General features: G+C 55.2%; 1 protein-coding gene across 1 annotated transcript in view; it reads left to right on the top strand.

Annotated features, from left to right (window-relative positions):
- Positions 1-22,809, top strand: part of LOC116942936 (ceramide glucosyltransferase-like) — a 40,398-nt gene extending 17,589 nt beyond the window's left edge. Inside the window, exons 2-9 of the mRNA XM_032955421.2 lie at positions 11,013-11,160; positions 12,178-12,280; positions 13,730-13,831; positions 16,073-16,185; positions 17,468-17,646; positions 18,198-18,284; positions 21,895-22,084; positions 22,612-22,809. Coding sequence (XP_032811312.1) covers positions 11,013-11,160; positions 12,178-12,280; positions 13,730-13,831; positions 16,073-16,185; positions 17,468-17,646; positions 18,198-18,284; positions 21,895-22,084; positions 22,612-22,782 — 1,093 coding nt within the window. The 3' untranslated portion in view covers positions 22,783-22,809. The remainder of the gene's footprint in view (positions 1-11,012; positions 11,161-12,177; positions 12,281-13,729; positions 13,832-16,072; positions 16,186-17,467; positions 17,647-18,197; positions 18,285-21,894; positions 22,085-22,611) is intronic.
- The last annotated feature ends 1,327 nt before the right edge of the window (positions 22,810-24,136 follow it).

Below are 24,136 nucleotides of genomic sequence, written 5' to 3'. Positions count from 1 at the left end.
AATAGTTTCGTTTTGTTTAATCTCCCACTGCATCGCCATTGCATCCCCTCGTCTATCTTCTACTGCATCTCCCACTGAACATTCACTGCATCTCCCACTGAATCTCCCACTGCATCTCCCATGGAGCATTAACTTAATCTCCCACTGAACATTCACTGAAAATTCACTGAATCTCCCATTGAATCTCCCATTGAATCTCCCACTGAACATTCACTTAATCTCCCACTGAACATTCACTGAAAATTCACTGAATCTCCCACTGAATCTCCCATTGAATCTCCCACTGAACATTCACTGAATCTCCCACTGAACATTCACTGAACATTCACTGCATCTCCCACTGAACATTCACTGAATCTCCCACTGAACATTCACTGAATCTCCCACTGAACATTCACTGAATCTCCCACTGAACATTCACTGAATCTCCCACTGAACATTCACTGAATCTCCCACTGAACATTCACTGAATCTCCCACTGAACATTCACTGCTTCTCCCACTGAACATTCACTGAACATTCACTGAATCTCCCACTGAACATTCACTGAATCTCCCACTGAACATTCACTGCTTCTCCCACTGAACATTCACTGAACATTCACTGAATCTCCCACTGAATATTCACTTAATCTCCCACTGAATCTCCCACTGAACATTCACTGAATTTCCCACTGAACATTCACTGAATCTCCCACTGAACATTCACTGAATCTCCCACTGAATATTCACTGCATCTCCGACTGAACATTCACTGAATCTCCCACTGAACATTCACTGAATCTCCCACTGAACATTCACTGAATCTCCCACTGAATATTCACTGCATCTCCCACTGAATATTCACTGAATCTCCCACTGAACATTCACTGAATCTCCCACTGAACATTCACTTAATCTCCCACTGAATATTCACTTAATCTCCCACTGAACATTTACGGAATCTCCCACTGAACATTCACTGCATCCCCCACTGAATATTCACTTCATTTACGCTGTATCCCCCACTTAACATGTCTGATTTCTTTTTCGTCACCCAGAATTCTTCCACGAGCACATTTACCTCTCAAGCGCCCAGAAACGCGTGACCAACCCCGCAAGGCTAACGACGCTTGGAAGCCAATCCCGTGGCCGGACCATGTCTATCGTCGTCGGTGGTGGTGTGGTGGTGGTGTGGTGGTGGTGTATGGGAGCGGTAGTGTAGCAGTTAGCACTACGCTGCGCTACGAACCCGGCGACCCGGGTTCGATTCTCGCTCACGGCCAACACCGGTGACGATTATCTGAACCGGTCCCGGGCCTCCTCGAGGTCGGCTCGGCCTCAAATGAGTACCCGGTGAGTTGCGTGGTAAACATCGCCACTGGGGAGACAAAGGCGGTCGGGGGCGTGGCGCTGGCCACCCACCCCCTTGTGCGCCACGGTGCCGGTAGCCTTCGCAGGTGCTGCTCGCTAACAGCACTTGCCCCTACAGTCTGTTACAGGCTATACAAGGGGGGATCTTTGTCCCGGGTGGTGGGGGTAGGGCGAGTGGTGAGCGGCGCCGAGCCGCGAACCCGACCACCCGGGTTCGATTCCCGCTCGCGGCCACCGCCAATGACGAGTAATCTGAACCGATCCTGGGCCTCCCCCTCGGTCGACTCGGCCTTCGGTGAGTCATGCCTGGTGCGGTGTGGAGTAAACGTCGCCACTAGGGGAGACAAAGGCGGCCGGGCGTGGTGTGGTGCTACTGGGCACCCACAGCCTCGTGCGCCACAGCGCCGGCCTACAGTCTGTTAAGGCTACACGAGGGGGGATCTTTGGGATGGTGGTATGCAAATATGTACACGGGGGCGCGCATTCTGTTCTAGTTCCGTCAACCCCTCTTCCCCCCCCCCCCCCCAACGCTGCGCTGTGCATGCGGAAGTGGAGTGAGATGGGGCAATGGCTCAATGCGGCCCTCTCTGTTTTACAGACGACATGCGTCTTCCTGTTGGAGAATATAAAACGGCAAAGTAAATAAGCGCGAGGTTTCTGCTTTTCAACGTCGCCATCACTTTACCCGGTGATTATAAAATAGTTGAGCTTTAGTCTTGTGGGTCTCCATGGATGATCTCTGTGCATTTGGAGTGTCTGGCTGCTGCACTTCGTCCAGCCATTATTACTTGTGGTGGCCAGGTCACTGCTGAAAAAGAGCCAAATAGCTCGGTGGGCTTCGCCTGCGAAAATGAAATGGCTTTAATTTATTCGTAATAATCGCTCTGATAGCTATAGGCTTAGTGCGGCTTGGAAGCGTATTATTAAATAATACATATTACAATTCCTTATAGGGGAAACGCATACTAATTAACGGATTACTAACGTAGCATATAATCACAATAACACACATTACAACTAATTACTAATCTACAACTCATTACTAATCATAACCATTGACTGATTACCAATCGATTATATAATTACAATACCCCCTCCGCCTCAAATCACTGCACCTGAAATGAGTTAAATTATGACGTCACCCTGCTGCTCTATTTAAGACCGGGAGCAAGCGAGGGCTTTACCATTCTGGCGAATTGCCCGATGATGCTGGATGTAATTACCAGCGAAACGTCGCACTCAAACTGTAAATGTTGTGGATTCACTCTTCAACACACCGGTGGGCTAAAGTAGTGAACTATTTGTCTTTTGTCAACGTGACACTTTTTTGCTGATTGGCCGTGTCGGGTGGTGGAGGGTTACGACACATTTATAAATAACGCGATTTAACCCAAAAACCTTTATTATGAATAATATTGGTCGCGGAAGCCGACGTGTTAAACCAGCTTTGATTTAGTCTGTTTGTGTTTGGGGCCGTCTATAAATGACTTCACGCGATTTTGGACGATTTTTGACAACCCCCACCCCCCTAGTCACACGGCGTCACAAAAAGTCAGACCCCCTCCCCTCAAATATTACGTCACAAAGCTCTGCCCCCCCCCCCAAAACCATATTTCCATTTTGAAAATAAAACATGCTTCAAATCGCTTTAAACTATTATCATTGTAGTGCGTATTGAATGTGGCGCTGCACTCTGACGTTGTAGGAGTGCTGTTATAACAATTAGTGTTGTTATAACAATTCTATATTTATTTAAAGTTGCGCATTTTGACGTGACGTCACATTTCTCAAACCCCCCGCCCCTCCCCCCTCGTCACACATCGTCACAAATGTCTGACCTCCCCCCCCCACCCACCAGGTGCGTGACGTCATTTATGGACGGCCCCTTTGTCCCGCCGCACCGTTAGGCAAATTTAAAAGCCCGTTCGTTGGAACCTTCATTTGGACTGGAGGGACCAACGACCTATGAGGCTCTCATCACAGACTGTCTTTGCTAGCCGGCTTCGCCCGAGACTTGGATTCTTGTCTTGGATTAATACACGGCCTACGCGGAGGGTGCGGGGAGGGGGGATGCGTGACGTCAGCAGGCACACCGCGTGACGCTGCCGCATGCGGGTGACGTCACGGATGTGAGCGGTGACGTCACATCCGTGACGTCACCGCTCACTTGCCGTGCAAAATATTACATCCATTATTGCGCCCCCCCCCCCAACCCCCCAAAATACAAAGTCTATTTTTATACTTTTTGCATTGTGTACAGTCTGGAAGCTACCCACATGCCAAATTTCAAGTTTGTTGCATGTCGGGAAGTATGCTAAACATTTGGAACGGGCACACACGTGCACAAATTTCCCTTTTATACGCATACAGTGTACGGATTTGCGGTAAAGAAAGAGACGGGGCCAGCGAGACCGCGGTCACGTGACGCCGTCGGCCACGCGCACGTCCTTCTGCGAGCGCGTCGGTTCGGCAGCATCCTTTCGTGCTCATTGCAAGCAAAGCTGTTCGCCACAAACGAACCACAATTACCCCCATGATGCGGGGTTGTCTCTGTGTTTTTTTTTTTTCGGCTGGAGCACGTACATATATAAATGTGTCGCCAAGTCCGCCGCCACCACCCGACAATCGTTTGAGGCTTGTCACGCAAACGGAACGTGCCCGGTTCGTCCCTGGTACAGCAGCGCGCCGGTTGTGTGCTGGAGAGACACGTTTCGCCACTAATTACGACCGGCATCGTCAGGCGATCCGTCATCAAAATCTACCCCTCCGTTTAAGCAATTGAACGGGCGGATTGCTCCACAAATCCGGCCGCCGCCGGCTGAGTGTCACCGGCACGGCGTCGCAGGAGCGGCATCACGAGAGCGACGTGCGTGGAGCCGCGAGGAGATCGTGACGGTGCGGCGTCGTGGTGCAACGTGCCCTCCCCTCCCCTTCCGCCAACCCGAAGCCGGCCACCTCTTTCTCGCCTCTTTTTTTGTGCAATCCAAACCAGTTGCATTCTATCGACGTCAGCATATTAAATGGCCATCGTGGAGGGCGGCGGGCGGCGTCTGAGGGTTGGATCGCGCGATTATGCGTCGTTGAAATCCGCCGACGCCCGGCGCCCCGACGCACAGCCAAATCAGTAAGGGGGGTTGGCGTCGCGTCAACGCGTCGTCGGCCAATTCGTTCACCTGGTTCAGCACTGACCGGTTGCGTGTTGGGAGAGTGAATCCACAGCAACGACGACGGTTACAGTTCGAGTACCGCGTGACGCTTCGCCGGTATTTGACACCCGCCCAGAATTGTGGATAATGTCGGACGCGAACGCCTCCGCGTTGAACCGACTCCACGGGCCCTCCACCCCGCTGATGAGCCTCGTTCAATTTCATCCGCAGTCTGCTTGTCTGTTTGTACCGTGTTAGCAAAACAACAACGCAAATACAGCCGTGCGCCACGCGTGCGTGACAGATTTGTGGAGAAATGCTCCCGTTTCGTTCCGTAAAAACCTGCGTTTTGGATGATATTGGTCGCCAAAGCCGACGTGCTGAACTCGCAATCACCTCGCCGCTGATCTCGTTGGGGAGCATAAACCACCGCCACGCAAACTCCTCACAGCGACGGCTTTTGGCTAAGCCATCGGACAAAAACGGTGGCCACCGCATTGCTGCACGGCGCTTTCAGATGCGCTTCTGCGGCCATCCGAAGCGTTCTTCCTTCCGACGTTCAGAAGCCACTGGGAGCGATGTACTTCTAAATCATCCTGGATGAAAATGGATATGTTTAGAACGGCTTTTTGCGTTTAGTTTGTTGTCATTCCCCCCCCGCCCGCCCGCCCGCCCGCACCTCCGATTAGCACGGTTGGCTAAGTATGGCGCTAAAGAAGTTAAGCACAAGCACAAGGACAAGACAACCAAACTCTGGACCGTGTTTGACATACCCACAGCGATGTTTATTTGACAGCACAAACAGGTTAATTTGAGTCCGATCTGTGCACAGGGGAAAAGTTATTTTCTGGTACCCGGCACACCGCATCAAGCGTCCCCCCCCCCCCCGCTGCTTTGACCGCCGCCGGTGACGTCTTGCCTACTCGCTGGCTCACCAGCGAGCCAGGGAGCCAGGTGAGAGCACCGTCACGGAGACACCAACCTCGTCTCATCACCCGAGCGTGACCGGTCGTGAGCAACTAAACTGGCTGAGCTGCATTTTTAAGAGCCGTTTACCGCCACCCCCACCACCACCACCACACGCGCACTGCCCCCTGCCCCTGGAATCACCCACCCGCCCCACCCATGCTCAAAGACAAAGATCCATCCCCTTGACAGACTATGAAAGGGCCGGCCGGGACTGTGGCACACGCACGAGGGGTGGGGGGGGGGAGCGCGCGGTTGACCGGCAACCACGCCCCCCCCCCCGCCTTTGTCTCCGCCAAGTGGCGATGTTTACTACGCATTTGAGGCCGAGTCGACCTAGGGGAGAGGCCCGCCCAGGACCACTTCGGACCCCTGGGGGCCTGCCGGGATTTTCGTGGCGCGCTCACACCACCTGCCGCCCCCACTGCTCCTCCTGTTCTCATGGTTTCCTCCAATCACTTAAGGGGGGGGGGGGGGGGGTGAAGGGCTTCGTGGTCTCTCTCTCTGTCTCTTCTCTCTTCCAGCTGGGAAACCTTCTGCGACGACGACGACGACTTTGTCTTCTTTGTCGATGAAACGAGGAGGGGGGACGGAGACCGTGCGAGGAGGCCTCTCCAACGTGGTGGCTCTCAAAAAAGTGGTCCTCCACGTGCTATTTTTTTATTTTTTTTTATTTTTTCTGGGGGGGGGGGGGGGGCGGGGCGGCCGGCCATCCAACGAAGACTGGGCCACCGCACCGTGCTGTTCGGACGCGCCCCTGCGGGGTCGTCTGGAACGTGCTGTCCTTAAGCACGTCGCGTGTCCGCTGGGGTGGTTTTGTAGCCAGGGGAGGAGGGAACGAAACCGGAGAACCGTGGAGGATGACAACAACAACAACAAGAACAACAACAAGAACAACAAGAACAAAAAACCCCGAGCAGAACAATGGGGAAGGAGAAACGTGCAGGCACCGAGGCTGCAGCATCTACACAAAGCTCTTTGTCACGTGTCGCGAAGGGTGCTGCAAGATCCGACCCCCATGCCCAACCAGTGCTTGCCGAGCTACAATTGCCTCCTGGACGCCAATGCAGCTCATTAGCACACAAAGTTTCTTGGCCACAAATGAACCACAGTCATCCTCGGTCATCACAGCAGCAGCAGCGGCTTTTGGCTAAGCCACCGAGCAGAGACGGTGGTCTCCGGATCACCGCGCGCTTTCAGATGCGCTTCCGCGGCCGTCTGGAAGCCACCAGCGCTGTGCACTTTTCAGTCATCTAGATTGAAAACTCGTTTCTTCATGACCGCTTTTTGTGTTTAGTTTGTTGCCCTTACCCCGGCACCTCCGATTGGCGCTGTTACCTAAGTGCTGTACATTGCAAAAAATGAGCCAAACGTATACGCACACTGCCCATAGACGAACACTCGCCATAGACACAACGCTGCACCTCTGATTAGCGCGGTTGGCTGAAGTTCAACGTACAAACATACATGCAAGTGGTCCGTGGGGCTGTGATTCAAATTCAGGTTGATCCAGAAATGATGACGGTGTTCAAAATTCGGAGGTGATATTTACGATATTGAGTGTAAAAATGAAGTGGGGTAAACTACCCCGGATGAAACTACCCTAAATGCGCCCTAACCCCCCCCCCCCCTTCACCGGGGCACCGCCGGTGGCGAGATGTTAACTCCCTCGCCTGGTATGCAGGAGGGTCGTGGGTTCAGTCCCGACCCTGACGATGCCTGTTGTTTATTTGGAGTTTGCGGTGTCTCTCTCTCTCATCATCACAGTTGCGAGATGTTAACTCCCTCGCCTGGTATGCAGGAGGGTCGTGGGTCCGATCCCGACCCTGACGACGCCTGCTGCTGTATATTCGGAGTCTGCGTGTTTTCTCTCTCCGCTCTCTCTCGCCCCGTGGACGCGTGGATTTTTGTCCGTTGTCCTCTGGTGTTTCCCCCTCCACGTTTTAGAATCGACATCGCGCGTTCAGAGTCACCATGCTGCTCCTGTGGACTTCCACGTGACGACGAGAAGCCAACTTCGTTGGGCTATCGTTTGTGGCCAGGTCGTTTTTGAAAAAGAGCTGCGTAGTTTAGCGGTAAGATACAACAACAAAAATGTTTAATTCATAGCTACTGGGTTATAGTTACCGAGTAGGGTGCGGGCGGGGGGGGGGGCGGTTATGTTAAGGGGTTAGGTCGGTGGGCGGGGGGGGCAGGAGGGGTGGTGGTCACGTCACACCTCGTGCAAGTGGCCACACGTCCGCTCCACCTCACCCCAAAGCACGTCGGAGAAAGTCTGGTGTCTCCTTTGCATTCGGACGCGTTTAACGAGCCCCTAAGTGAACCACCGTAAAGAATTGACGACTGCCGAATGGACACGGTGGCCCTGTCGTCGGTGGCGGCGGCGGCGGCGGTGGCCAATGACGGTCCGTCCCCTCCTGTTATAAACTAAAAGGTGCTCACAATACTGCGCGGGGGTTGGTTTTTGCCTCTGCTCACGATGGCCAGATTAGTTGTTTCAATTAACTCACGTCATCACGCACTGCTTTGGTGTGTGTGTGTGTGTGCGTGGGCGAATCGTAGCTCGGAGAGAGGTGTTGGTTTGGGGGGGGGGGAGGTCGATTTATATAAATTTGTAATTATTTCCGTGACTCGCTCACTCTTTTCTCTATTTTACACTCTTATCGGGGTTTTTTTGTCCGTATTTTTTTTGTCCTTGTAACTTGCCGAGCTTCACGCAGCTCATCGGATTCCTCCAGGATTAGCACGGATGGCTTCGCACGGTGTGAAAGAAGTTTGCCGTACAGGTGCACATACGTTACCGTTCCACGTTCCGCTGTAATGTGTTTCAGAAGCGACCTGGCCACACATTATAGCTCAACGGAGTGGCTTATCACGTGGAACGAGAAGTGGCTTATCACGTGGAACGATAGGTGGCTTATCACGTGGAACGAGAATTGGCTTATCACGTGGAACGAGAAGTGGCTTATCACGTGGAACGAGAAGTGGCTTATCACGTGGAACGAGAAGTGGCTTATCACGTGGAACGAGAAGTGGCTTATCACGTGGAACGAGAAGTGGCTTATCACGTGGAACGAGAAGTGGCTTATCACGTGGAACTAGAATTGGCTTATCACGTGGAACGAGAAGTGGCTTATCACGTGGAACGAGAAGTGGCTTATCACGTGGAACGAGAAGTGGCTTAACACGTGGAACGAAGTGGCTTATCACGTGGAACTAGAATTGGCTTATCACGTGGAACGAGAAGTGGCTTATCACGTGGAACGAGAAGTGGCTTATCACGTGGAACGAGAAGTGGCTTATCACGTGGAACGAAGTGACTTATCACGTGGAACAAAGTGGCTTATCACGTGGAACGAGAAGTGGCTTATCACGTGGAACGAGAAGTGACTTATCACATGGAACAAAGTGGCTTATCACGTGGAACGAAGTGGCTTATCGTGACGCCTGCTGCTGCTGTGTATTTGGAGTTTGCGGTATCTCCCCGTGGTCGCGTGGATTTTTCTCCGGGTCTCCCCTCCACGTTTAGAGTCAACATCCTCGCGTTTCGAGTGCATTTGGCCGCTGCTATAAATGACCACGTGACGGAAAAGCCGCTTCCGTTGAGCGATCGTTTGTGATCGCGGGGTCGCTTCTGAATCGGAGAGACTACATTAATAGGTCGGTTGGGGCCTTGCCTGTTAAAATTAAAAGACAAAAAATAAACCGGTTTTATTGGTTTGTAAATTTTAAACCACGACTCCCCACGGCGGCAGTGAAACCCCCCCCCCCCGTCCCCCTCCTCCTGCATACAAATCGTGGTGCTTGTAAGCCTCGATTCTGCCTTGACAACAAAACTAACAGGAGAAAGAGTCGCCCGACGAATCTCCACAGGTCCCCGCACGCCCCGCGTCCTCACTCGGGGGGGAAGGTGCGGCACAGGCAACACTTTTAATCGTAAATCGTTCCCCCCCCCCCCCCCCCCCTGCAGCTTAGGACCTGTCGGTGAGGTATCAGGTCACGCGATGTTATCTCCATCGCCTGGTATACAGGAGGTGTCGTGGGTTTGATCCCGACCCTAACGACGCCTCCTGTATATTTGTAGTTTGCGTGTCTCTCTCTCATCATCACGGTGGCTCGGAGATGTTAACTACCTCGCCGGGTGCGCAGGAGGTGTCGTGGGTTCCGATTCCCGACCCTGACGATGCCCGCTGATGTATGTTTGGAGTGTGCGGTGTTTCTCTTCCCTCGCCGTGTTCGCGTGGATTTTTCTCCGGTGCCTCCCGCTGTTTTGTCCCTCCACATTTCCAATCGACGTCACGCCTCTACGGAGCATTTTGGCCGCGACAAACATTTTCCACGCGGCGACGGTAAGGCGCCTTGTTGAGCTATCATTTGTGATGGCCAGGTCGCGTCTGATCAAAAGCTCTCCGTAGCTCAGTTGGGGCCTTGCATGGTAAAATGAAGAGTTTTTATTAGTTTTAGTTTTATCCTGGTCAAGACAGGTGATGAGCGTGGGAAAAGGGTGTGGCACGCTCAGGGGGCACGGCTGATGCACGTGCAAGTGTTTCCTCATGGCCAGTGCACCCGGCCTGGTTGGCGTCCCCACCACTTCGTGGCGAATGTTGTTGCTGTTGCTGTTGGTGCATGCGTGGGTGGGAGTCGGGGATTGTGTGAATTCATCCCACGGCAGTGGAACCGACTACTACTGTTTATTTTTCATTTTACTGGGAAAAGCCCACTGAGATATTATATAGCTCTTTATTTCAGAAAGCAAGCTGGCCAAAAATGATAGCTCAACGAAGTGGCTCGTCGTCATGTGGACATTTATAGCAGTTGCCAAATACTCTAAGCGCACGTTGGTTCTAAATGTGGAGAGTAATACCGGAGGACCCGGAGAAAAATCCACGTGACCACGGGGAGAACGTGGAAACTCCAAATATGCAGCAGGCGTCAGGGTCGGGATCGAACCCACAACCTCCTGTATACCAGTCGAGGGAGTTAACATCTAGTAGTGAATGTAGTATCATATTATCTAGTAGGTTTTGTTCGGCCGGATAGAGGGGGCTAAACGGGCACGGCACGGGCTAGAGAAGAGATGGAGTGATGTGGTACAGGAGGACGGGGAGCTGAGTGAACTTGCCGATGACTGGTACCAGCGGTGTCAAGATCGGCCTCTGTGGAGGAGGCTCGTGAAGGACGCTACTGGGCAGTTGGAGGCAGTCGCCCTCCAACAACAACGGAGGGCGGAGGAGCGACGCTCACAACAACGAGCGGAGTGCCGGGTGACTAAAACGCAGCAAGTTGGCACGGTAGGGGGCACAGGTGGTGCACCAGCCAGTCATCTCAGTCATTTGACCCGTGGCACCTGGGTCTGCCCCGTGACCTCCTGCCGGCGGGCGTTCGAAACATAGCCTGGCACAAGCGCCGTGGTGACCGTATACGCCTGTCGAAATCTTTGTCCGTCCGCGTTGTCCCAGGCGTGCGTACGTTCGTCCCCCCCCCCCCGAGTGCGTCGACCCTCGCGTGTCCCCACGCCGTCTCTCCGCTCGTCTCTCCGCGTGCGCAGCTGGTTCTGGTTGAGGCGCCGCACCGCCGAGGCTCCGCCCACGCACGGGAAGCCGCCGCTCGGCGTCTCGCTGCTCAAGCCGCTGTGCGACGTCGACCCCAACCTGGAGGACAACCTTGAGACGTTCTTTGAGGTCGACTACCCGGAGGTACGAGCGCCCCCCCCCCCAACGCCCAATCCCGTTCTGCCTCCCGCGAAGCGCGCCCCTCGATTCCACCCCACCTTCTTTGGTTATTTCGGTAAAGTCACCACGTAGAATGAGAATAAAATAATAAATTGATAAAATAAAATAACTCAATACAATTCTCACGAAGTTTCGGCCACAACACAAGCGGCCTTCATCAGGTGAAGGGACGAGACTGTCTGGAGGACAGCGCTGGAGCGAACACAGCCAAGCTCAGATCACACAGCTTTAAGGTCGCGATCTGAGCGTGGCTGTGTTCGCTCCAACGCTGTCCTCCAGACAGTCTCGTCCCTTCACCTGATGAAGGCCGCTTGTGTTGTGGCCGAAACGTCGTGAGAATTTTATTGTGTTATTTTATTTGATCAATTTATTATTTTATTATCATTCTACGTGACTTTACTGAAAGAACCAAAGAAGATGAATGCTTGCAGTTACGAAAGCTTTAAATCGAAATCCACCCCACTTGTCGACCGGGGCTGACCGTCTTTTCTCGCCCGTCACACTGCTCGACGCTGCCGACTCGCTCGCTCACTCGCTCGCACGCTCAACCGCTCGCTCGCTTGCTCCTCACTCGCCCACTCCTCGCTCACCCACTCACTCGCTCGCTCCTCACTCACCCACTAGTTCAGCCGCTTCTCACTCGCCCACTCGCTCACCCACTCCTCAGTCACTCACCCACCTACTCCTCGCTCACTCTCCCGCTCGCTCGCTCGCCCACCCGCTCGCTCACTCACTTGCCTGTCCACTCGGCCATCCGCTTGCTCGCTCACTCACTCGCCCACTTACTCAACTTACTCATCCACACAATCACTCGCCCAACCACTCATCCCACCCACCCACTCGCTCACCCACCCACCTACCCAACCAACCCATCCCAACCTTCTCAGCTTCCACGTCGGCCTTCATAGGTGCTGCTCGCTAACAACACTTGCCCCAACAGTCTGTTGAGGCTAAATGGGTGACCTTTGTCTCTGTGTGCAGTACGAGATTTTGCTCTGCGTTCAAGACTCGGACGACCCAGCCATTGATGTCTGCAAAAAGCTCATCAACAAATACCCCCATGTTGACGCACGGCTCTTCATAGGTACGTGAGTGTGCCCGCATGCCTGTTTGCGTATTGTGCGTGTGGTGTGTGTGTGGTGTGTGTGTGGTGTGTGTGTGTGGTGTGTGTGGTGTGTGTGGTGTGTGTGTGGTGTGTGCGTGGTGTGTGTGGTGTGTGCGTGTGGTGTGTGTGTGGTGTGTGTGTGGTGTGTGTGTGGTGTGTGTGTGGTGTGTGTGTGGTGTGTGTGTGGTGTGTGTGTGTGGTGTGCGTGTGGTGTGCGTGTGGGGTGCGCGTGTGGTGTGCGTGTGGTGTGTGTGTGGTGTGTGTGGTGTGTGTGGTGTGGTGTGTGTGTGTGGTGTGTGTGTGGTGTGTGCGTGTGGTGTGTGCGTGTGGTGTGTGCGTGTGGTGTGTGCGTGTGGTGTGTGTGCGTGTGGTGTGTGTGTGGTGTGCGCGCGGTGGTGTGTGTGTGGTGTGCGCGCGGTGGTGTGTGTGTGGTGTGTGTGTGGTGTGTGTGTGTGGTGTGTGTGTGTGGTGTGTGTGTGTGGTGTGTGTGTGGTGTGTGTGTGGTGTGTGTGTGGTGTGTGTGTGGTGTGCGCGCGGTGGTGTGTGTGTGTGGTGTGTGTGTGTGGTGTGTGTGTGGTGTGTGCGTGTGGTGTGTGTGTGTGGTGTGTGTGTGGTGTGCGCGCGGTGGTGTAGCAGTTATTGCACTGCGCTACGAACCTGGCGAGCCGGGTTCAATACCCGCTCACGGCACAACACCGGCGACGATTACCTGAACCGGTCCTGGGCCTCTCCTAGGTTGACTCGGCCTCAAGTGAGCGCCCGGTGCGGTGCGTAGTAAACATCGCCACTGGGGAGACAAAGGCGGCCGGGCGTGGCGCTGGCCACCCGCCCCCTCGTGTGCTGTGCCTTGCCTTCGCGGGTGCTGCTACTCGCTAGCAGCACTTGCCCCTACAGTCTGTTACAGGCTATACAGGTTGGGGATCTTTGTCTTTGGAAGCGGCGGTGTAGCAGCGGTTATCGCCACGCTCCGGACCATGTCTATCGTCGTCGTCGGTGGTGGTGGTGTGGTGGTGGTGGTGTGGTGGTGGTGGTGGTGTGGTGGCGGTGGTGTGGTGGTGGTGGTGTGGTGGTGGTGTAGGGGAGCGATAGTGTAGCGGTTATCGCCACGCTGCGCTACGAACCCGGCGACCCGGGTTCGATTCCCGCTCACGGCGCAACACCACGTGACGATTACCTGAATCGGTTCTGGGCGTCCCCTAGGTCGACTCGGCCTCGAATGAGCGCCCGGTGCGGCGCGTAGTAACCGTCGGCCACCGAGGAGACAACAGCGGCCGGGCGGTGGCGCTGGCCACCCGCCAAGGTCGTGGGCCACGGCGCCGGCCTTCACGGGCGCCATGTCGCTGCGAAACAGCGCTTGCCCCCCGACCCGTCTGCTAAAGGGCTATGCCGGGGGACCCCCCACCCCCACCTCTGTCTTTGCACGCTCAGGAGGAAAGAAGGTCGGCATCAACCCCAAGATCAACAACCTGATGCCAGCGTACGAGGCGGCCCGGTACGAGCTCGTGTGGATCTGCGACAGCGGCATCAGAGGTGAGCCCGGCGTTCCGTCGGTCGCCACCGTCGCCAGCGTTGTCGTCATCGGCCATCGACCGCGCTGCCACGTTGGAGGAGGCATTAGGGGCGGCCGCCTCCGAATGGCCACTAGCGGCACTTGACGAGCCTCCTCACCACCCCCCCCCCACCCCCCCCCACCACCACGGAGACCGATCTTGACACCGCTGGTACCGGTCATCGGCAAGTCCACTCAGCTCCACATCCTCCTGTGCCGCGTGAGTTGGGGCCCCCTCTGCAAGACAGAGATCCCCCCGCATAGCCCTGAGGAGACCTTTGGAGCACAGTCTTGTTAGCGAGCACCTATTAAGGCTGGCACTGCACACGAGGGGGTGTGTGACTAACACCACGGCCGGCCGCCTTTGCCTCCCCACTACCGACACTTTTACAGGACCGGTTCAGATCATCGTCACTAGTGCTGGCCATGAGCAGGAATCAAACGCGGGTCGCCAGGTTTGTAGCGCAGCACACTAACCACAGCGCCCATCTCTACCTGCACATACACAACAACATCAGCCGCCATTCGCCACTAAGTGGCGGCGACATCGCCACGGCGCTAGTGCCAGGCTAGGTGTACTCCGAGGCCAAGTGAAGCGTCAAAGGCCCGCTGACAGGAGGTCACACGGGACAGACCCAGGTGCCTTGGGTTGACTGACCGAGATGACTGGTAGATGCACCACCTGTGCCCCCTACTGTGCCAACTTTCTGCGTTTTAACCGGCCCGGCGCCCCGCTCGTTGTTGTGAGCGTCGCTCCTCCGCCCTCTGTTGTTGTTGTTGGCGACCGCCTCCAACAGTCCAGTAGCAGCGTCCTTTACGAGCCTCCTCCACAGGAGCCGACCTTGTGACCCCTGATACCGGTCTTCGGCAAATCAACGCGCAGGCACACACGCACTACAACAACAACAACGGCAATGACAGCCGCCGTTCGCCACTAAGCGGCGGCGGCGTGACCCCCGTCGTGCACAGACGCGCGCACTCGCCCTCTCAAGCGCACGCAGGTGACCCGGACAAACGGCCCCCTTTTTACTGTTGCGTTTATTGCCGAGCCGGATCCGCCGCAAACAAACACAGAGCGGGGGGGGGGGACCTTGGTCGCCGCGTTACGACCATCGGCGTTGGCGCTAACCTTTGTCACAAACGCCCCCGCCCCCCCGCCCCACTACGAGCTGCTATAAATATCTCCACGGCTAAATCTTGACCGAAAGCTTTCGTGGCCGCAGGAATTCACATTCTTGGGTTTTTTTTTCCGGTAAAGTCACCACGTAGATAGGCTCAAAGAAAATAACAAAAAAAACTAGGACGTTTCGATCGCAACACACAGAGAGAGGGGTCGATGTGATGACACACCGCCTGGTGAAGCTAGCTGTCGTTACTGGCGAAACGTCGTACTCGGATTGTTAATGGCTTTGCTCTCCAAACACACAACCTGTGCGTTGCTGCACTAATGACGAATTTCCACGTTCCTGATGGACGACGATTGCTTGTGTTGCGATCAAAACGTCGTAGCTTTTTGTTAATTTGTTATGTTCTCTTGACTTGACCCGAAAGACCCAGGATTATATCTCCACAGTGCCATCCATAATACCGAGACCGCAATTTTTTTTCCCGCCGGGAGTAAATTTGGCTTGGCCCCGAGTGCCGTTGATGGTCACAGACACGGCCGTGTGTGCGTGCGTGTAGTTCGATTCCCGCTCACGGCCAACACCCAGTGACCATCATCTGATCCGGTTCTGGGCCTCCCCTAGATCGACTCGGCCTCAAATGAGCACTTGGTGCGGTGTGTAAACATCGCCACTGGGGGAGACAAAGGCGGCCGGGCGTGGTTGCTGGCCACCCACCCACCTCGTGTGTCCCACGGTGCCGGCCTTCATAGGCGCTGCTCGCTAACAGCGCTTGCCCCAACAGGTCTGTTAAGGCTCCACGGGGGGATCTTAGTCTTTGTGTGTGACCTGGGCCTCCTCTAGGTGGACTCGGCCTCAACTGAGTACCCGGTGTGGCGTGTGGTAAACATCGCATGTGCCGCAGTGCCGGGCCCTTCCTCCGTGCCGCTGCTCGCTCACGGCACTCGCCCCGGCAGTCTGCCGAGGCTGTGCGGTGTGGTGGGGGGGACCTTCATCTTTGCCTGTGGCTGTGCGGTGTGGTGGGGGGGCCTTCATCTTTGCCCGTGGCTGTGCGGTGTGGTGGGGCGGCCTTCATCTTTGCCCGTGTCGTTTTTGCAGTGGTCGAGAAGTCGCTGCAGCGCATGGCCGCTCTCATGACGGAGCGCGTGGGGCTCGTGCACGGATTGCCCTACGTGGCGGACCGTCGCGGATTCTCCGCCACGCTCGAGCAGGTGACCCACCCCCCCCCCCCTTGCCCCCCCCCCCCCCTCTATAGCTCAGTGGGCCATACCTGGTCAAATAAAACCTTGGATTGCGAGCGTAATTCGTTCCGGAAACGCATTTTGTAATCGAAAGCACTCGTATATCAAAGCACTCGTATATCAGTTGTGATCACGTGACGCTCGGCAGTACAATGCGTCTATACGTGCTGCTCCTCGTATTGCAAGACCCTCGCTCGTTTATCAAATTAATATTCATTTAACAACTTTTTGCTCGTCTTGGCAAAAAACCATAGTAAATCCAAGGATTTACTATGGTTTCATTTTAGTCTCAGGGCCATCTCTATGCGGTCATCTCTACGGACTCGCTAGTCGTAACTGTTTTTTTATTGTACCAGGTAAGGCCCCACTGAGCTGTGTAGCTCTTGTTCAGGAGGCGACATCACAAATGATGACCCCGACGGAAGTGGCTCATCACGTGGACATTCACATAGCCGGAGCCAAATTCTCTAAAGCGCGTGGATGTCGATTGTAAACGTGGAGGGGAAAAACCGGAGGACCCGGAGGAAAATCCACGCGGCCGCGGGCAGAGAGAGAGAGAGAGAGACTCCAAATATACAGCAGCAGCAGGCGTCAGGGTCGCGATCGAACCCACGACCTCCTGTATACCAGGCGAGGTAGTTAACATCTCCTAGCCACCGTGATGATGATGATGATGAGAGAGACACGCAGGAATCTCCAAATATACAGCAGCAGCAGGCGTCAGGGTCGGGATTGAACCCACGACCTCCTGTGTACCAGGCGAGGTAGTTAACATCTCCTAGCCACCGTGATGATGATGACAGAGACACCGCAAACTCCAAATATACAGCAGCAGCAGGCGTCAGGGTCGGGATCGAACGCACGACACCTCCTGTATACCGGGCGAGGTAGTTAACATCTCGTCCACCACGGCGCCCCGATTCGTCCTACATCGCTTAGTCCAGTGCTCTTCACAAATTTTCAGAGGGAGGTGGTCCACTTCCGCCGATAAGACATCATCGGTGCGTGAGGGCCGCCACACATTTGCGACCATTGCAGCGTGACGATGACGATGATGATGACGATGATGATGATGATGGGGGGGGGGGGTATTTTCACATTTGTGTACTGCCGGTTGGCGGGGGACGGCACGTCAGTGGGCCGCGCTAAAAAGGCCGCCAGTGGCCGCCAGTGGCCGTGCGGGGGCCTTGCGTTGAAGAACGCCGCTTGAGTCTCTGTGCGTGCGTGCGTGTGCGCGCGTTGCTGCCCGCAGGTGTACTTCGGCACGGCACACGCACGCTCCTACGTGGCGGCCCACGCGGTCGGCGTGAAGTGCGTGACGGGGATGTCGTGCCTGCTGCGCCGCGCCGTGCTCGAGCAGGCCGGGGGCCTCGCCGCTTTCTCGCCGTACCTCGCCGAGGACTACTTCATCGCCGACGCCGTCGCCAGGACGTGAGCGGGGTCGTCGCGGTGGTGGGGGGGGTGGCGGGCGGGGTCGCGGGGTCGTCGCGGAGTCTTCATGAGGTCGCGGGGTCATCACGAGGTCGTCGCCGGGTTGCGAGCGGTTGACGCGGGGTTGCCACGGGTTCTTCACGAGGTCTTCATGGGGTCATAGCGGGGCCAGGGTTACGGTGTCAGGGTTACGGTGTCAGGGTTACGGGGTCAGGGTTACGGGGTCAGGGTTACGGGTCAGGGTTACGGGGTCAGGGTTACGGTGCCAGGGTTACGGTGCCAGGGTTACGGTGCCAGGGTTACGGTGCCAGTGTTACGGGGTCAGGGTTACGGTGCCAGTGTGCAGGTCGTGCCGGGTTTAGTTCCCGGGAAGCGTCGCCGGGTCCGGGGTTATCCTTCCAGCCGGGCCCCTCTTTGCGTCGATGCGGTGTGATGGTTGCGACGATCGCGAGCGTGCGTGTGTGCGAGCGTGCGTGCGTGCGTGCGAGCGCCATGTCATTGTTGCGCTGCGTGACCGTGCCCGTTGTGACATCGCGCCAATTCCGCCGCAGGGGCTGGAAGTTTGCCATGGCACACGACGTGGCTCTGCAGAACGCGGGCACTCACTCCATCGCGCTCTTCCAGTCCCGCATGATCCGGTACCCCTCGCCCGCCCCGATCCGGCAACACTCACCCAGCACGGCAGTAACACCCTGGCTCTGACACGTGCCCAGCGTGACGATGGTTCATGCTTGGAGAGAGCGGAGAGACCGGTCGCGGGGACAACCCCCCCCCCCCACCCCCCTCGAGTGGTTAGAATTAGATGTTGCGGGGGGGGCGCCAGCGGCGAGGTTCCCCGTGTGACGCTGTTGACATTTGGGGGTGGAGGGACGCCGAATTATTTTTGTGGTTTTTGCACACAAGGTAATCATTTCTATGTTTAAAAAAAATAAATATATTTATACACGTATAGAAAAGAATAATCTGCCCATTTTGGGTGTGTACCGTGCCGCCGTAATGACGTTCTGTCGCTCACTGCCTGTCTCGGGAGGTGGCGAGGGTGGCTGGGGGGGGAAGGGGGGGGAAGGGGGTGCACGGGTTGTATGACCGTACTTCACCACGCCGGCTCAGTGCGGGTTAGTGAAGCGCGGTTGGCTACGCACGGTGCGAAAGAAGTTCTACGTCCATACACACACAAGGCAAAGACAAGAACCCTCCCGTATCTATGAGCATACTTTGAACCTCATCCGCTACATCATACGTAGAACGACCGTGCTGATCGTAGGTGCGGGTGGGCGGGGGGGGTGGAAGGACAACAAAATTTCACCCAAAAAGCAGTTCTAAAGAAATTCGTTTCCAATTCAGATTTAAAAGTTGCACAGATCCAGCCGCTTCCTGATATCGGAAGGAAGAGCGTTCCAGAGGGCCGCAGATCCGGCGCACCTGAAAGTTGGCGCGACGCGGTGACCACCAAGGACCGGTTCGGATATTGCTCACCGGCGATGTTAGCCGTGTCCTAGGAATCGCACTCGAGGTTGCTGAGGCTCGTGGAACGGTGCGTGAATGTACCGTGGGTATGTTGAACTTCTTTCGCATCGTACGTTAGCAAACCGTGCCAATTGGAGGCGCGAATCACGGCACGCACCACGGCACCGCAGCGAGATGTATTTTTTTCTCTACACATGTATACTTTTTTTTTTTACGACTGCCACAGAGCTTAGAGGTGTGATTTATTATGAGAAAAATGCGTTGTGTTTCAGAGACTTGGGGGAGGAGGCAGGCGCTGGGGTTTGGGGTGACATCATTAGGCTCTGGCAAGAGAATGGAATTCCTCGCTTTAATTCAACCTGCCAGGCTTGTAAATAAGGGATGGGCCGTAATTGATGGCAGAGGGCAAGAGGGGACATCCCCCCCCACCCACCCCTGCTCCCCCCCACCCTGCACACATCAGGGTGGTAGGTAGCGTGTCCCTGTGGTATTCCTGCGGAAAGCTGTTGTGTGTCTGCGTTTAAAATTAACTGTGTGACGTAAATCGCCGCGCCCATGGGAAAATGAATATCATCGACGTGCAGACTACACGCGCACACACGCAGGTCATCGGTACGTTACACGCTGTCACGCATGTCATCAACACGCACACACCCCACGCGTGCGTGCGCGTGTGGGGCGTGCCCGTGTGACGGTGAGGGCACTGCGCTGTGAACCCGGCAACCCGGCGACCCGAGTTCGATTCCCGCTCGCGGCCACCAACATCAGTGACGAGCATTTGAACTGGTCCTGGGCTTCCCCTAGGTCGACTCGGCCTCAAATGAGTACCTGGGCAGCGCATTGCGCAGCGCTTTCAGGCCGCGCTTCCGCGACCGTCTGGAACGCTCTCTTCCTTCCGATGTTAGGAAGCCCACCGGGGCTGTGCAACTTTTAAATCATCATCTGGATTGACAAACTCATTCGTTTAGAACTGCGTTTTGTGTTTAGTTTGTTGCCCTTCCCCCCCGGCACCTACGATTTAAGCGCGGTCGGCTACGTACGGTGCGAAATAAGTTCAGCGTACATACAGTGGTATGTGTTGTGTGGTAGTGAGTGTAGTATAATAGTGAGTGAATAGTAGCAGGTAGTGTGTAGTAATGAGTAGTATAGGAGTGTAGCAAGTAGTGTCTCATAATTAATGTATAGCCGTGTGTGTAGTAGTGAGTGTGGGGAGCGGTAGTGTAGTGTGGTTAAGGCGCTGCGTTACGAACCCGGCGACCCGAGTTCAATTCCCGCCCACGCCCAACACCGGTGACGATTATCGGAACCGGTCTTGGGCCTCCCCTAGGTCGACTCAGCCTCAAGTGAGTACCTGGTGCGGTGTGTCATAAACATCGCCACTGGGGAGACAAAGGCGGCCGGGCGCGGTGTTGGCCGCCCACCCCTTCGTGTGCCGTTTTCATAGGTGCTCGCTAACAGCACTTGCCCCAACGGTCTGTTAAGGCTACACGGGGGATATTTGTCTTTGTAGTAGTGTGTAGTAGATTGAAAACTCATTTCTTTACAAGTGTTTTTTGAGTTTAGTTTGTTGTCCTTCCCCAGCCCCCCCCCCCCCCGGCACCTCCAATTAAGTGCAGTCGGTCTCTGTACGACGCGAAAGAAGTTCAACGTCCACGTGGTCATACGGGAGGGTTTTCATTTCCCCCCTTCACCAACCCGGGCTGACCGGCGTGGTGAAGTGTGGTCATTAAACCCCTACCCCGAGACAAACGCCACGCAAACGAGATGGGGGGGGGAGGAGGGCAGTGAGTGACAAATAAAATAATTACGGCACGGTACACACCCCAGATGGCCAAATTTATATACAGTAAAACCTTGGATTGCGAGGAGCATAATTCGTTCCGGAAACGTGTTTTGTAATCCAAAGCACTCGTATATCAGTTGTGATCACGTGACGCTCGGCAGTACAAAGTGTATACGTACTACTACTCGTATTGCAAGACCCTCGCTCGTTTATCAAATTAATATTTATTTAAAAAATGTGCTCGTCTTGCAAAACACTCGCAGACCAAGTTACTCGCAATCCAAGGTTTTACTGTATAAGTAAACTTTTTTTTTATGGGTTAGATCGCGTTATTTATAAATGTGTCGTAACCCTCCACCACCCGACACGGCCAATCAGTAAAAAAGTGTCACATTAACAAAAGACAAAACAGTGAACTGTTTGTGCCGTGATCTAACCCAACAAAAACGTTTATTATGAATAATATTGGTCGCGAAAGCCTACGTGTTAATATTTAAATATCAAGTATATCTAGTGAACGATAAAAGTTATTACCTTGTGCAAAAAGCCACAACAACGCAAAACTCCCCCCCCCCTCTCCCCCCACAGAGGTCAACATTCTCACAAATATATAGTTTTATATATATACAATTCATATACAGTTGTATGCAGAAATAAATATATAGTTATTTATATATAACTTTACATTAATATATAAACTATATTTATATTTTTTTTTATTATAAATGAAATAAATATTAATACACTTATATGCTCACATTTATAACTATACGTAGTTAGATATTTATATATATATACAATATTTAACATTTATTAAAAAAATTACGTAACTACATATTCTTGGTTCTTTCGGTAAAGTCACATAGATAGAAAATAACAATTAAAAAAAATGTAACAACGTCTGGTGCGAAAGACGTTCAACATACATGCGCACATACGTACACTCGGTGTGACACGTGGGTGCGTGCGTGGTCGCGCGCGTGCGTGCGTGCGTCCAGGTGGGCCCGCCTGCGCTTCCACATGCTGCCGCAGACGGTGCTGCTGGAGCCCATGTCCGAGTGCATCTTGGCCGGCATGATCACGGGCGCTGCGGCTAACCTGGCGCTCGGCGCGCCCGTGCCGATCTTCCTGGCGGCGCACGGCCTCGCCTGGATGCTGCTCGACTACTTGCGACTGCGTCTCATCCAGGTGCCTCCCTCCCTCCCTCCCTACCCCCCCACGAATATCCCTCGCGGGCGGCGGGGGCAGCAGGGGTGGCGGCAGCTTGGGCAGCAGCGGGGCGCGTTGCCGGGCGCAACGTCGCGCGTTGCCGGGCGCAACGTCGCGCGTTGCCGGGCGCAACGTCGCGCGTTGCTAAGCAACGTCGCGCGTTTCTTCCGTCGCACCGCACACTCGCTACTGCACGCACCTTAGTAGAACTTGAATCTTGGACTTAAAACTCTCGTGACTGCAGGCATTCATTTTCTTTGGGGTCTTTTGGTAAAGTAACGCAGATAGGTCGCAACCGCAAGCGGTCGTCATCAGCAGCGATCGAAACGCCGTCGTTGTTTTTTTTGCTATTTGTTATTTTCTTTGAACAAATCTACGTGACTTTACCGAAAGGCCCAAAGAATGCGTAAGTAGAACTTGTCTCGCGCACCGTGCGTAGCCACCCCACGCTAATCGGAGGGGGTTGCCGGCATCTCCGCCGCCTCCGTCGGCGCGTTGCGTTGCAGGGCGGGCCGCTGCCCTTCTCCAAGGTGGACTTCACCCTCGCCTGGTTCATCCGCGAGTCCATGACGGTCTTCATCTTCGTGTCGGCGCTCTGCGCGTCCACCATCGGCTGGCGCAACGTGCGCTACCGCATCCGCTGCGGGGGCAAGGCCGAGGAGCTGCCGCCCATGTGACGGCCGGTGGGGTGGGGGGGGGGGGGGGGGGGGTCTGGGAGGAGGTGGGGGGGGGCCAGGGGGGTCGAGTTCAGGGTCCATCACCTCTTGAGCGGGGACACGTCACAGGATGACGATGATGTTGGTGGTGGCGGTGGTGGTGGTGGCGGTGATGATGCAGTAGAAGATGATCTCGCGACACCCGGAGGAGAGCGGAGGCGTTGACCCGCGGGCTGGGCGCGACGCCTGCCGCTGCTGTTACGCGGACAGGGGACTCTCGCGACGCTTTCCCCACAGTGGGGAGGGGGATTTGGGGGTCGTGAAATGACGAGCGGGCCCTGCGGGGGGGGGGGGGGGGGGGGTGGGTGGTGGTCATCGTCGTTCCTCCCGGTCCCCCCCGAACTCCCCCGCGGGAGCGCGTTCACGTGTCGGCGGCGGTTTACCAGGGGGTTCCGCTCGGAGTTTGGCGTGGGTGGGGGAAGATCCCTCCCCCCCCCCCGCCCCCCATAATCCCGACCCCTCCTGACCCCCCCACCCCCTCCCACCCGAGTGGTGGGGCCAACGAGCGCGTCGCGAGCAGGGCTTGTGTACGTACGTTGGACTTCTTTCGCGCCGTACGTAGCCAACCGTGCTAATTGGGAGGGGGCTTAACGCAGCCGCCCCCCCCCCACCCGCCCGGCGCATCGCAATCCACCGTCCCACCGCTCGCTGTCTTTGTATTTGCGTTCTGGAGAACTGCTCCCGTCTCAAGAAAACGGCGACCAGTGTTCTTTGTTGTTGTTGTTGTCAAGGCTCTCCGCCTTTTTTTTTGTAAAGAAAAAAGAAAATTCTATTTCGCAGATCTAGGCCATTTAAGGAGTTGTGAAAAGGGGGCCCGATGCCTGAAACGTTAGCCTACGCTACATATATATACACACACACGCGCGCACGCGTCTCGGTTATAAGGCGTTGTTTATGACGGCATTGTCACGACGTTCTGCTCCGCCGGAGGGGATGGATTTTATTTCCCGCGTGGCCGTGGACTGCGGGAATGTGCCCCCGAGCGTGTCCTGCAGTGCCCTCTCACGCGCCACGTGCAACGTGCGGTCGCCCGGTAAACCCTGACAGGAGAGAGGTGCGTTGGGATGAGCGTCGTTCTGCTGAAAACGAGAGGCAGGTTTTTTTTTCTATCTATATTTATATATTTGCAGGTATATTTTTTTTTTTTAAAGCGAGTGCTGATTTTTTTTCATACTTATAAAAAAAACACTGTGACACCCACAGGCGCACAACTGTGAACCGACAACGACGGGGACGCCTCGCCAGCATGACGTTACCGCCTTGTTTGCCGCCATCGCTCGGGGGGGAAAATGCCCCGTTCAATTTTGCGGCGATC

Source organism: Petromyzon marinus, chromosome 1, assembly GCF_048934315.1.
Source record: "Petromyzon marinus isolate PM22_M1 ecotype Great Lakes invasive population chromosome 1, UKy_Petmar_22M1.pri1.0, whole genome shotgun sequence".
In the NCBI taxonomy this organism is placed as follows: domain Eukaryota; kingdom Metazoa; phylum Chordata; class Hyperoartia; order Petromyzontiformes; family Petromyzontidae; genus Petromyzon; species Petromyzon marinus.
Note: the sequence above shows the minus strand (reverse complement) of the source record. Positions and strands in the feature narration are given on the sequence as shown.